At 42.9% G+C, this 14,865-nt stretch overlaps 1 protein-coding gene across 2 annotated transcripts in view; it reads right to left on the reverse strand.

The window, feature by feature from the left end:
• Nucleotides 1-913: 913 nt before the first annotated feature.
• Nucleotides 914-14,865, reverse strand: part of GCNT1 (glucosaminyl (N-acetyl) transferase 1) — a 35,798-nt gene continuing 21,846 nt past the window's right edge. For both annotated transcript variants that reach the window (XM_069964254.1, XM_069964253.1), the window contains exon 2: nucleotides 914-3,342. In XM_069964254.1, coding sequence (XP_069820355.1) covers nucleotides 1,917-3,203 — 1,287 coding nt within the window. In that variant the 5' untranslated portion in view covers nucleotides 3,204-3,342 and the 3' untranslated portion in view covers nucleotides 914-1,916. The remainder of the gene's footprint in view (nucleotides 3,343-14,865) is intronic.

Below are 14,865 nucleotides of genomic sequence, written 5' to 3' on the forward strand. Positions count from 1 at the left end.
TAAGCCATTTCTTTCCAAAAGACAGGTTGCTTATTTTCCTGAGCTGCTAGGACTTCTTAGTAATAATTAGTACAGAGCTCTTCAGTGGTTTTAGATTAGCTAGCTTTTCCACCATTAATAATAAAAAAAAAAAAAAAAAAAGACACAGAATGAATGTTTACTACTTTTTTTCTCTTTTCACCTTGTTCACACTCAATAGAAATGTAATAGGATTGCAACACTGGCCGCTATTTATTGAAATATCAATAATCATTGATTTCTATGGAATCATGCGGCCGCACAAAAAAAACCTGACATGTCAATTTTGTCCTGCTATCCACAGAATAGTGGCCACATGAAATTGACTGTGCGGACAATGTAAAATACACTTTACATTGTCTGCTATGGTCAATTGAAACGTGGGCACACAGGAATGTGCCCACATTCCAGTTCAAAAGAAATGAAGTTCATCTTGCCGATACTGCAGTACACAGACAGCGGCCGTTCGGTGACATGGACTTAATGTGTGAACAAGGACTTAAAAAAAAGTATGTAAAGGAAAGTTATGAAGCATAAATAGAATAGGAGTAAATGTTTAGGTATTAGTAAGATCTCTGCATCTGCGAGGGACTAGTTTTTCTAAACAGGTTGGTGGAGGGAGACTGTAGAAGTGACCTTTGGTAACTAGGGAATTACACTGGTGACAACCCCCAGAAAAAAAGTGAGGCGACCAAAGCTGTAGGGAGGATAAGAAACAGGCTAAAAAGGGTGACAATGCCACTGGAAATGCTGTTTTTGCATGGATAGTTTTCGTTATAGGGACCAATGAGCGGCTGAAATACTTATACAATACTTATAGAAGCACTAAAGTGTAGACTACTTGCGATGTTAACTACATACATAGTACTGTAACGAAAAAGCAGGGACACAAATATCAATTTACACAGCAGTTCATTGCTTTATTACCCAGATCCATATAAACTGTATACAGTCTTTACAATGTACTACCACTTGAGGCACTTGAAAAATAACGCTGTCAGATTTTATCATGTAGAAAAATAAAGGCTATAATTCATACAACAATGGTGAGGCACTTCGTACAAAATGCCCTGAAGAAAAAATTCTTCATGTTACTCTATAACATGAACCTTTGCTGGAGAAAAGGCCGCTTATTAAAATCATTTTAGTATCAAAATAAGTTAAACAAATGGTCATTTACAGTTTAAATAGACGTTCTTCTCACAAAAGTCTAATAAATGTCACATATTTCACTTCTCTCAACAGAAATGAACTGTGGTTTCCTTGAAACAGATTAAATAGCATCATACAACACATCCCGGTAGAGCGAGTGACTGCTTGTTGCTACGCTCCTGCCTTCTTACAGTCTGTTTGAAGTAGCTGCGTGGAATTCCTGACCTATGGTAACAGCTTCAGGGGTTGTACTATACTGAAAAGAAGAGTACTGGTGCACCTGCTATTAAGCAGGTCCAAGGTATGATCCCCTTTTTACATTGATCTGAAGTACTTTAACAGGATTTTTAGCATTGCTATTGAGTAGAGAAGGAAAAAAAAAACAACAAAAAAAAAAACAGGAAATGGTTGGTCAGACTAATAAAAAAAGATATGCATGACAATGCCACCTGGCAGCGGTCCCAACCCAGACTCGCAGACGTTGGGTATTATTAAGAAGGCACTTTCATGTTGACTCAGGAGTGATAATAGAGCTGAGAGTTTATTGCACAAAAACTCCTACGGAGTTAAAATACATTGGAAATTTAACTAGCTCTCCAGCTCGTGTGTAACGTTACACTGTAGGATTTCTGTAACAGCCTTGCCGTATACAGAACACATTTCTGTCACATACAAATACTGTGCAATGTCAGTCAGTGACGCCATTTGTATATTTAAAGCATCTCAGCATTATGGCCGTACACTGATCAGTCATGTACTTGCGGGTAGAGTGCCTTATGCCTCAGATGTTCTTCTAGGCACTGAATAGCTATGGGGTCTATGTCCATGTCAAATTTATTAGCGAACAAGTGATGCTTTCCCAACATATAACGTAAGTCACCTGCACCAAACACGCAAACGGAACGCACATGAGTCCCACTACACGGTGGATAAGGTGCTCCTTTAGCAACATCCCCTTCCAGGTACTCCCACTTTACAAACCTGGCTATGGAATTCATGTCGGAAACATCGTATTTACTATTGGCAGGAACAGATCCTGGCATTTCAGGATATCTTTGTAGAGTGGCCCATAAGAATTCATCTGGGCTATAAGTGTCCTTAGACCACTCTAGAAACGTCCTGATTTTGTCATTTTCTAAGACGTGCCTAACAAACGCTCTACTGAAAACAAAATAGGCACTGCCAGAAAACACTGCGATATCGAAGGGTGGTGGCGCCTTGTCGACGTCCGTTTTCTGAATAGCGTTCTCATTTATCTCATAGTGCTTCCTCCACCGCACTTCCTTGTGTGGGGGCATCCTTTCTGTTTCTAGACTGTTTTCCCCTTTCAATGCTTTTAACATCTGTACCATTTCTCGGTTGGTTTTTATTGGAAAATCCATGCCACAGAGGTTTATTAAGTATTTCCATTGGGCATCTGCACGGTGAAGATCTTTCATGCAGTTGAGGTCGGCTTGCACGCGCCTCCATGATGCATACACTACATTCTCCGACCCAGAGGCTATAAAGACATTTTCAAAACAGGAGGCAATGCCTTTTACTGCTGCCACAAAGGATTCTGAAGATTTCTTGTCAACGTGGATGCAGTAATAATTCTGAGGCATGTATATAGTACGCAGAAGTCTTTCCAGCATATCAATTTTATGATGAACCACTATTGAATAGGCTATGGGGAAGTCTCGCTCTTCTTTACTAAGTGGATATAAAAAATACTTGCGATCTTTGGTGAAGGAGTAACAGTCTTTGGTCATATTGATGTAGTCATTGTCATTCAGACGTCGGTGCTCCTTCCTGTATTTCACAGTGAGGAGCTCTAGTTTGGCATTCTGGATTTCCTCAATGTCCCCGCTGAGGATCTTTGTACAGTTCACATTGCTATTGGGGTTCTCCCCTACAATTTCTAAGTTCCTTTTAGTAAGATATGCCATTTTGTTGTGGTTCTTTACCACCGTGAGGGTTGCTGCAGTGAGTGCGATGAAGAGCAAAAAGCCTAGTCGGCTAAATTTACAATGGCGTAATCTTCTTCTTAGCATTTCGGAATATTTGAGTGATTTAACCACCAGAAGAGAAAGCTATTAATTCCCGTCAAGTGTAAGGTTTTCCAGAATACCAATGCGTCATCTGAGGTCAGTTGCAATTATTAGACTTTTGGCAATATGAACCATATTCATCCTAAAAGATGAAAATAAATAAATAAATAAATAAATAAATAATTACACAATTAAATAATAAATCACCAATCGCAGAATAGAATAATGTGTGCGGCTGTAACCTTGGAACACTACAGTACAATTAATAATATTAAAGGGGTAGTGCGGCGGTAAACAATTATTCACAGAATAACACACATTACAAAGTTATACAACTTTGTAATGTATGTTATGTCTGTGAATGGCCCCCTTCCCCGTGTCCCACCACCCCCACCCGTGTACCCGGAAGTGTGGTGCGCTATACATACCCGTCACGTGCCGACTCGTCTCCGATCTTCAGTCAGCGATGTCATCTTCGGACGGCCGGGCCGAATCCCTCCGAGCGTCCTGAGTGCCGGCCGCCCTCTTCAGCGTCATCAGATGCTCAGCCGCGATTGGCTGAGCACAGTTTGGCTCAGCCAATCGCGGCTGAGCAGCCGATGACGCGGCAGAGGGCGGCCGGCACTCAGGACGGGCGGAGGGATTCGGCCGAAGACGACATCGCTGACTGAAGATCAGAGACGAGTCGGCACGTGACAGGTATGTATAGCGCACCACACTTCCGGGTACACGGGTGGGGGTGGTGGGACACGGGGAAGGGGGCTATTCACAGACATAACATACATTACAAAGTTGTATAACTTTGTAATGTGTGTTATTCTGTGAATAATTGTTTACCGCCGCACTACCCCTTTAATACTTGCTGCACTCAGGGTTTCTGGATATCAAAGAACTTCATTTATAACTCTGGAAGATTAAAGCAGTTTTCTAGCAAATAGTTTATACCCACCCTTAGTATAGGATTTGCCTCTATAATTTATTATTTTCTTTGGGTGGGTGGGTGGGGGAGTATTTTCTTTTGTCCCTTTAAGTGACTAGAAGCAGGGAATAAGTAATCACTAATGTAATGTCTAGGTATACATAGTATTTTAAAGCATTACTTCCCGTAGGCGTTACACTGACAAGCAACTGTAGTAGCTATTTGACAGACCCAAGAGCCTTTGTTAGGCCTTCAACTGCCATGGTGACCCTTGGCCCCATTCCCACTGATCAAAAATAGCGGAATTCCGCGGCGGACCGTTAGCCTCCCGCTCATAATGGGAGTCTATGGGAGGCGCGCGCTCCTGCCCTGTCCGAGCTGAAGAATGAACATGTTCATTCTTCAGCGCGGACAGGGCAGGAGCGCGCACCTCCCATAGACTCCCATTATGAGCGGGAGGCTAACGGCATTCCGCGGGTTTTGCTCAGTGGGAACGGGGCCTAAGTATTCTGAAATCACATTGCTGGGTGCTGATGACAGAAATGCGGGAGCCCCCTTCTCACTGTAAAACACATTTGATGCTTTGGCCCCTTTTGATGATCCCGGTACAATTGCAGCCGTGCAGATGGAGTCGAAGCAGCTCTCCCCCAGACCTATACACGTCTGTTACTGCTACTGCAAATCACAAGTAGAGCAGCAGCGATGGCCAATATTAGCTAAGCTGACATAGGCCAAAACCACAATTGTGAATTAAAAAAAAAATTAATAAATAAAGAAGGCAAATTTGATTTATCACCCAGCCCTATGATAGTGACAAAGTTATACATTTGTTTGTTGTCTATATTGCTTATAGGTATACAGGATAGCGCATGTTCAGGCTATTTTCCAGTCTTGATCTCTTTTGTGACTGGTTCATGTCATAAACGTTAATGGTGGAAAATTCTTCAAACTGGCAAAAAGATAAAATCTGCCTGAATATTCAGTGCCTAATATTGTGTATGTGAATTAAAAGGGACTTAGTCATCTCCAAAACCCCTGCCAAATTTAAGTTATCAGTAGATTATACAATGCTGATTCTATATCTGCAATTTTTATCTTTCTATGTTCTTGCATTTCTTTGCTGTAAGCCACAAGTGAAGGAGTCCAAGTAGTCCTCTCCATTATATTCTTGAGCTATGTAGTCCTCTCTATGCATCCAAAAGTGTCAGAGACCCTTTAAATATTTTGTGGTTCTACTAAAGATGAATATGTTCACAACAGGTCACATATCTCAAAACATATGTCACATGTTCTGTCTGCACAACAGTCAATGTAAGTAGTACTAATAAGAAGCATGCTGATTTTTTTTCTAGGCATTTTCTTCTAGTAACTTAAATCTTTTATAGCCTCCTTTATTGGGCAAAAAAAACACATACAAGGAAAGGAACAAAAGCTAAAATGTGTATATGTAACCCACTAAAGACAATTTCAGACTGGAGAGAATACACCACTTCCTGCAGGACATACAGCATATGATAAGTACTGGAAGGCTTTAGTTGTTTTGTTTTTTTTTTTAATCAGAAGTTATTTACAAATACTGTATGTTTAACAATTTGACTCCAGATGATCATTATAACGCAATAGGTCAAATTTTTTACGAGACAAGTGATGAATGAATTGATAATATGAATATATAATTTCTTTATAGTGATTGTCCCATTAAACTTCTGGTATCCCAAAAGCTTCCTTTAGTATAGGATTTGCTTCTATATGGCACATCCTATGACAAACAAAAGGGTACAGTATAAGGCCATGTTCACATGGTGTAAGAGACCGTCCGGTCTCTGATAAGATCATCCTGGCCGGTACTACATTACCGGCCAGATGATCTTTCATGCCGCAGATTTCTGATGTGGGCGCATCCGTGCGCGCCTGCATCAGAACTCCCCACAGCACACTATGAGGCTTGCGGCCACAGCCATTCGCTTCTTGTGTGCACTGACAGGGTTTTCTATGGCCGCAGAAAACTGACATGTCAGTTCTTTGCGAGGACGGCCGGGATCCCATAGAAGGCTGGGCAACGTATCTATTCTTTAAAAGTACGGCCGTTGTTGCCGATTGCAATAATGGTCGTACTTTTACGAAAATATACGTAGTGTGAACATAGCCTAGGCCTGTAGGCTACTATGTTTGCAACTACAACAAACCAAACAGCAGAACTAGGGCACCAAATAGTCAGCTACCACATGGTAAGACCTGTATATTATAATTAAAAAAAAAACAACAAACTGTGTGTGATATTGCCACACTGTGGGTGCCATTTGGCATTTACCCTGCTTGAAATAGATCTGGCATGAGTAAAGCTCAGACAATCCATTGTACCAATGATGCTGAATTGTGAATCGGTCTATGAGCACAAACTAAGTAAACATTGTAGTAAATACTAGCAGCTATGACCATAAACTACTGCCCAGACGCTGAAAGGTGAACAAGACCTTGGTAAATGGCTGGATGAAAATAAGTTCAGGTCGGCGGGAAGGTTATTTGTTAGCTGTAAATAATTAGGTCATGTCTATATCGTTCCGATCAGTAACTCATAAACACTTTTCTAGAAACACAAGTGTGTGAGTGATGTGTCCCCCATCCAGAACAGCTGCATGAAAGTCTGCCATTATTCAGCTCTGAAAACATGCCGCCAGCCAGGAGATGCCTGCTATGAAAGCACCACTTTATTTCAGCTAGGAAAAGTTTTTTCAGCGCTCGCTGAATATGTGCTTTCTGCAAAGTGTAAGGTTACCTAGTAACTTAATATTTATCCAGATGTAGAAGTCAGGGCTGCTTCTTAGCAAGGCTTTACATTCAATCATGTTTCTGCTAGCAGACTTCAGACTCCTCAAAATGGAGAAAGAAAAAACCCAATTCTAAGAGATAAGAGAACAAACTTGTATATACACTTTTTTTTTTATGATCATGATTAAACTATAGATTAAATAAAAATCTTAAGAAAACACTACTATTCCACCACAAAACAGATACATGCATAAGCTGTTTAGTGCCAAGTCCTGGATTGAATTGCAAGTTCTAGTGCTACGTTTACACGGAACGATAATTCGCCCGATTGTACTATTAAATATTTCGAAGTAACGATTTTTTGTTTTATAATGATCAGCGTTTAGACGGAACGATATATCGTACGGAAAATTCGTTTTGCGATCGCTTAAGCCTATCTCGCACATAGGTAAAATCTGTGAACTGTTTACACAGAACGATCTGCGTTTTTTTTGCGAACGTTCGCTGCGTTTACACGTACAATTATTGTTCGAATTCAATTATTATCGTGCAAATTCACACGATAATCGTTCCGTGTAAACGCAGCATAAGAAAGGTTTCCTTAGTTTTAAAGGGAAAATATCAGCAGGTTAGATGGAGGTCAGTGATTAGTTGGGGGTCAGTGACTATCAGTGGAGTGGGTCGGCCCAAGTAGCCAGAGACAGATAATGTTGCAACAGATGCTTGCAACACATTCCACGCATGTTCTGCAGCATACAGGCGGAAATCGGCAATTCAAAGCCCCATTAACTTATCCAGCAGAATCTGGCCAAAGAATTGACATGTCAATTCTCTGGGCAGAAAGCGGATCTGCCACAGAACAGTACGCGTATAAATTCCACCGTGTGAACAGTAGAAATATATATATATATATATATATATATATATATATATATATATATATATATATCCATGACATTACAGATAGCTATGATTTTAAAAAGGGGGGGGGGGGACACCTCCTACACAAGTGCCTTCCAGCCGTGGCCATTTATAACCGCAGCTGCAGCTCCAATAGGTCATTACTGCGGAACCAACAGAGACTGCATTTTTCTTATTGTTGTCTCATTCACCAGTCAGGACACTAGAACAATGTACATGTAAAACCCTTTTCTTCACTTTGCTCTTGCCTAATAAAATGGCATTATGTCAGCTGAACAGGTCTTTGAAAAACCAACTCAGGCATTTCTACACCCCCATGCATAGCTTGCATAGAAGGCTGGGCTCCAGTGGAATGGAATGGGAAGGTCTCGTTTTAAAACTAGTTAGGCATGCCCTATCCATAGTGTCTCTAACATTTTCTTTATCCTATTGACCTGAGGGAAGGGTAAAAAAACGCAATTGTCATTGAAACATATTACAGCAGTGACAGTTTCCTAAAAGAAGCGAGACTAGAAAGTTATTACTAGAAAGGTCAGCTTACATAGCCGGTGTCTGTGTCTAGCATTATGCTGTAATGGTAAGGCACCATGCTACCCCCTCTACAGCTATATGATGCACAGTACTGCAGGAGTCATGTCTCAGTTTCCATGGCAGGTTCTCATTAGACAAGCCCAAGACTCACTTCCATGACAGCAACAGAGTCACAATGGTAAAACACACAAGGCCATGTGCGGCTAGTAACCTGTTGATGCAACAGAAATTAAAGACAATAATTAAAGTCGAGGGAATTGATAAGACGCTAGCTTTCGAGCAATTTCTATAGTCTGCTCCCCACTGGTATTAACCCTTTCACTGCCAATTATGCAAGTCCTGACTAACCACTTCCTGCACCGCGCCATAAAGCTGGTTGTAGCCTGTGTATCTTGGTTGCATTCTTAGGATATGTTCCCACTACGTACTGATAAACGCTAACAACAGGCGTTCTTGTAAAACAACGGCCAGAATTAATGTTTATGATAATTGTTAGCACTTACCAGTACGTAGCGAGATCATAGCCCGAACATGCGTTTGGCTTCTTGGGTGGTGAATAGACGGGTCTCTCAATAAGTTGAAAAAAAAAAAAAAAGCATGAATAAGAACGTAACAAAAAGTAGCGGAAACGAAGTAAATTGGATGAGCTGGAACCCCTGCAAAACACGATAAAATCATAATCCCTGCCATTTAGTTCTTCAGGGTACATTTGCACTGGTCGGAGTTAACACAATAATGCTGCGTTTACACGTAACGATTATCATGTGAATTTGCGCGATAATGATCGAATTCGAACGATAATCGTACGTGTAAACGCAGCAAATGATCAAACGACGAACGAGAAGTCGTTCGTTTTGATCCTTCAACATGTCATCAAATCGTCGTTCGTAAAAAATTTGCCAATCGTTCCGTGTAAACAGCCGTTGCGCGATATTCCCGCCGCTCGCAGCCCGGACCCCCGCTCATCCGCAGCCCCCTGCACCGGCTCGATCGCCACCCCCCCCCCGCCGCTCTACAAGCATACATTACCTGCTCCGCGCAGCAGGTCTTCCGACATCCCCCGGCTCCGCTCTTCAGTGCACTGATGAGCCAATCAGTGCACTGAAGAGCGGAGACGGGGGTTGTTGGAAGACCTGCTGCGCGGAGCAGGTAATGTATGCTCGCGGGCCGGCGGGGGTGATCGGAGCGGCGGCGGGGGGAGCGGGGGGGGGGTGGCGATCGGAGCGGCGGGCGATCGGAGCGGCGGCGATCAGAGCGGCGGCGGTGCAGGGGGCTGCGGATGAGCGGGGGGCCAGGCTGCGGGCGCGCGATCGCAAAATGATTTTTCCGTACGATATATCGTACAGTCTAAACGCTGATAGTTAGGGGGAAAAAAAAAACGGTACTCCGACATCATTAATCGTACGATTGGGCCAATTATCGTTTCGTGTAAACACACCATAAAGGACGGCAATTACCACAATGACAATGAATGTGTGAACACAGCCTAAAGGCCCCCTCCCCTCTGTAAACCCACTGCCAGTGTAGGGATAGGTGGTGCCCCTAGCTGCCGTGGTAACCTAAGAACGGCCTCTAGACCGGATATGTGCACAAAGGAAACCTGTCATTTGGAATAAGTGTATTCAACTGCACAGACTGCCAGTTATAGGCAAAAAAACAGCTTCCATTTCACTGCTAGAAATCTGAGAAATAACTTCATTGTGTACGCTAACTAGCCTCAAATAAGCTCCAGGCGAAGACACAGCCACAGCTTGTAATGGCTCTCTGTCTGTGATCACGCTCTGCCAGAGTGGTTGACAGGCAAGGATGGTTCTATGTCGCACACTGCCTGGACATTGCAGGTGTGATTGACAGGCAGAGAGGTTGCTATGTCCAGGCAATGTGTGACATAGAACCCTCCGCCACTGTCAATCACTCCTGCAGAGCGTGATCACAGGCCCCATTGCTTACTAGTGTATCCGAACACACAGCTTATGATTCTAAAACCCCTATTACACGGGGCGACGGAGAGGAGAAAATTAGCGCTGTCAGCGTTCGCTTGCTTCTTGTTCCCCGTTCGCTGCCGGTCCTATTACACGTGTTGGCAGCAAGCGGGAAGTGCCGCAGGGAGCTGCGGTGGGGCTGCCTGGGTGATCGCTAGATCGTCCGGGCAGCCCATAGCGCATAGCAGCGGTCTGCTGCTGCCACTCCTATTACACGGGGAGATGGCAGCAGATTGCTGCTATCCTGGTCGTTTGTCTTTTAACATGTTTACTGACAACGATCAGCCGACATCGTTCATGTCGGCTGATTGATGTCTTATATTACACAAGACTATTATCGTCCGAATACAGCCGATGATTCTTTCAGTTTACAGCAGCAGCAAAGCCAATAAAAATTCCAACATTTTAAGAACATGCGGAAAAAAAAAAAATTCCACTTTGGCTGAGCTGCATCAAAAACATTCAGCTAAAAAATGCCTTTAATATAACATTAGCCTATAGGATTGAACACAATTGCAGCCCAAGAACACTGGTCAATCTGTGTCCATTAAAGGGGAACTCCAAGTAGAGGTTAAAAAAAATGAAACTTCTGCAGAAGCGTAAAGCATTACTTACCTGTCTATTCCAGTTTTGAAACTACCAAAAATCTATTTGTTTGGGGGGTTTTGTTCTGTTTTGTGTTTCTGCACTTCCTGGTTGAGCAGTTGTACACAGTACTACAGGTTCCAGAATGCAATGCTTTGCCTCAGCTGTTCATCACAGTCCCCAACCCTGCACATTCCCCGCCCAAAGCTGTTGCAGAAGATCTAGGCTGTGTTCACACATTGCAGTTTCATTGTGTTACTGAATTATTTGCAGTAATGATTTCATTGTGGTCCCACCCACCCACACAGCACACTGTATTCTCTACCTGTAACACCACACAGCACACTGTATTCTCTACCTGTAACACCACACAGCACGCTGTATTCTCTACCTGTAACACCACACAGCACACTGTATTCTCTACCTGTAACACCACACAGCACACTGTATTCTCTACCTGTAACACCACACAGCACGCTGTATTCTCTACCTGTAACACCACACAGCACGCTGTATTCTCTACCTGTAACACCACACAGCACGCTGTATTGTCTACCTGTAACACCACACAGCACACTGTATTCTCTACCTGTAACACCACACAGCACGCTGTATTCTCTACCTGTAACACCACACAGCACGCTGTATTCTCTACCTGTAACACCACACAGCACGCTGTATTGTCTACCTGTAACACCACACAGCACGCTGTATTCTCTACCTGTAACAGCACACAGCACGTTGTATTCTCTACCTGTAACACCACACAGCATGTTGTATTCTCTACCTGTAACACCACACAGCACGCTGTATTCTCTACCTGTAACACCACACAGCACACTGTATTCTCTACCTGTAACACCACACAGCATGCTGTATTCTCTATCTGTAAGGGTCTGTCCACACGTACAGACTTGCAGCGTAAATCTCGATGCGAGTCTGTCAGGTCCTGGCAGTTTACGGTCACTACATACTCGCAGCTGTCTGAACGACCGCTGCGAGTATGTAATTCTGCCACCCCCTTAAACCCTTCTGCTGCCGCCCGGGTCCCGCTCTGTATACATTACCTCTCCTCGCTGCACGGGATCCTGGCGTACTGCTCTCCCGCCCAGCCAATCAGTGGCTGCGGCTGGGCAACACACTGATTGGCTAGGCGGGAGAGCAGGACACCGGAACCCCGTGCAGCGAAGAGAGGTAATGTATACAGACACAGCGGGCGGCAGCAGAAGGGGTTAAGGGGCCGGCAGAATTATATACACACAGCGGTTGTTCAGACCGCAGCGAGTATGTAGTTGCAGGGAACTACCAGGACCTGACAGACTTGCAGAGAGATTTACGCTGCAAGTCTGTACGTGTGAACTGACCCTTATGCTGATATTGGAATAAAGTAAAGAACTTTTTGAATTTTTTTTCCTTTCATTTCCACGCACATATTATGATCAATCATCTGTTATCTTTGAAGTTGAGCCCCACAATAGGGCTCTGATCCTCTTTGCAGTTTAGCATAATTTTTGTGAATACGCTGTAGTACTGCAATGACACTCCAACATGTGTGATTACAGCCCTAATTTCACTGCACACTTCTGCACAATTAGAGAAATCAGTGCAACACCTGTTTCTGGCTGGTTAGAGATGGTGAATCACTCAGGGGATTAGGGGATTGGGGAATCCAGCCAACCCTCCTGTGACATCACGCCCTGCCCCCTGTCTGCATCATCAGCCTGATCTCAGCAAACACGCACAGAGGCACAGAGACAGAGGCATGGAAAATTTATCTCCTTATGGTACTTTTACACGGAGCGATAATTCGCCCAATCGCACTATTAACGATTTGGAAGTAACGATTTTTTTTATAACGATCAGCGTTTCGACGGAATGATATATCGTAATGAAAAATCGTTTTGAGATCGCTTAAGCCTATCTCGCACATAGGTTAAATCGGTGAAAGACTGTTTACACGGAACGATCTGCGAATTTTTTTAGAACAATAAACAATAATTTGAGAACTTGTTCAAAGATCAAAGATTTCTCGCTCGTCATTTGATTGTTCGCTGCGTTTACACATACGATTATCGTTCGAAGTTAATAGTTATTGTGCAAATTCGAATGATAATCGTTCCGTGTAAAAGGACCATAAGGTGGGATAGCAGAAGGAGCAGGAGACCATGTGGATTTGCACAGATGCCATTTTTTTCACTTCCTGGATTTCTATCAGCTACCAGTGTGACAGAACTGTACAGATACAGTAATACATTGTATAGACACATATTTAACTTTAAATTTACTTTTAATAAAAATCTAGTTTTTCTTCTTATCCGATGTTCCCCTTTAAGTCCTGGGCTAAATAAGCTTTTATGAAAATTTACTTAGGATCAAGAGGATGGAGCAAGATTTTTTTCTTCGCCTGACTTATGTTTGTTACTGCAAGTTGCTTACAGGATTATCACATGGCTGGGATGGATAAAAGCCAATGCCAGAGGCGATCACTTTTAATAACCAGCTTGCTGTTATTGTGTCGTGTAGGTGGGGCAGACATTCAGTCAAACACTCTGTACTAGAAGAATAAAAGATGTAGAAGAGAAATGATATACAAGTTCAATGCCAGACAGGACAGCATGAAAAACAATTTTCTGCTATGGATTAAGTGGTCCTGTTGTCAGGCGATTCACACTCCAGGTGCGAGTTAGTGAAGGAGAGAGGAGGATGGAAAAAGTGTGTAATACACAGAGTGAGCACATCAGTCACATGTACAAGACACAAAATACTGCATGAAATAACTCTTACATTCAAATGTATGACTGTATGCCTCCTACGGAAAACACAAGCTCATCGGGGATAAAGCAGCACACAGTGTGTTCCCCTGTATGGTGCTCCTTTAGGTTCCATACTGTATGTGGGGGATATTCTCCAGCATAAAAAAAAAAGAGTGGAGATTAACAATTTATCTTAAACGCACTGCTTTAATAAATGTTAGGTTTCTTTGTAATATAAACTACACATTTTAATAAAGTTATCATTTTACTTTGAGTGGTGGCAAAGAGCGACACAGCCATCAATGCTGCCACCAATGTTGTTGTTAGGAACTGCAGGGCTGTCTAGGCCTATCAATCCTGGTCTCCTGCTCTGCCACACAGTGCTATTAAAGGAGAAGTCTTATACCAGCGTTTCCCAACCGGGGTGCCGCGGCACACTGGTGTGCCAGAAGAACCCGCCACGGGTGCCGCAGGATCCTGGTGGGAAATGTGCGCTGTCTCTTTAAGCATCCCGAGAAGCTGCGGCCGCGCAGCTTCTCGGGATGCATACATCACTTTCATGTTCCGCCCCGCACTATGAGCGGGCGGAACATTAAAGTAACCAGTTAACGGTTTTGTCTATCTGCAATACCTATGATGAAATACAATAATTGTGCCAGTCACTCTGAGTTTAATGCAGAAAGTCGTTGAACTGCTACTACAGTTATTACAAACTATATTCAAAAAAAGAACAAAAACTGATTTCACGTAGCAAAATAATCTTTATTAAATACACTTTTTTAAAATAATTCATATATATTTATAAAAGAAGAGAGATAACCAAACATTAAAAAAGAGAACGGTGGCTGTCCTGGAGGTATTCCTATTGTAAACACATCACATATGCTGGAGTCCCTTGACCTACAACTTACATCACAAACCAGGGGGATATATACTGAAATTTCCTGCAATAGGGTATAATATTACTAGTATAGCAGAATAAAGTGCTAGTGCATCCAATTCATGTACAAACCTACAGCTATTTCATTAGTCCCCACAGCCACAGCCCACACAGCTCTGGGAGTTGGGTCGTGACATCACCATTTTATCCAGGAAGTGAAGCCTTGATGCAGTAGTAAGTGCAGGGGAAAAAGCACTTTATAAGCATTCCCCGTAATAAGTGTACATTGGTGATTTGTATAACTTTTGGGGGGCAATACAATACT

The sequence above is a fragment of the Dendropsophus ebraccatus genome, chromosome 3 (genome assembly GCF_027789765.1).
Source record: "Dendropsophus ebraccatus isolate aDenEbr1 chromosome 3, aDenEbr1.pat, whole genome shotgun sequence".
Lineage (NCBI taxonomy): Eukaryota > Metazoa > Chordata > Amphibia > Anura > Hylidae > Dendropsophus > Dendropsophus ebraccatus.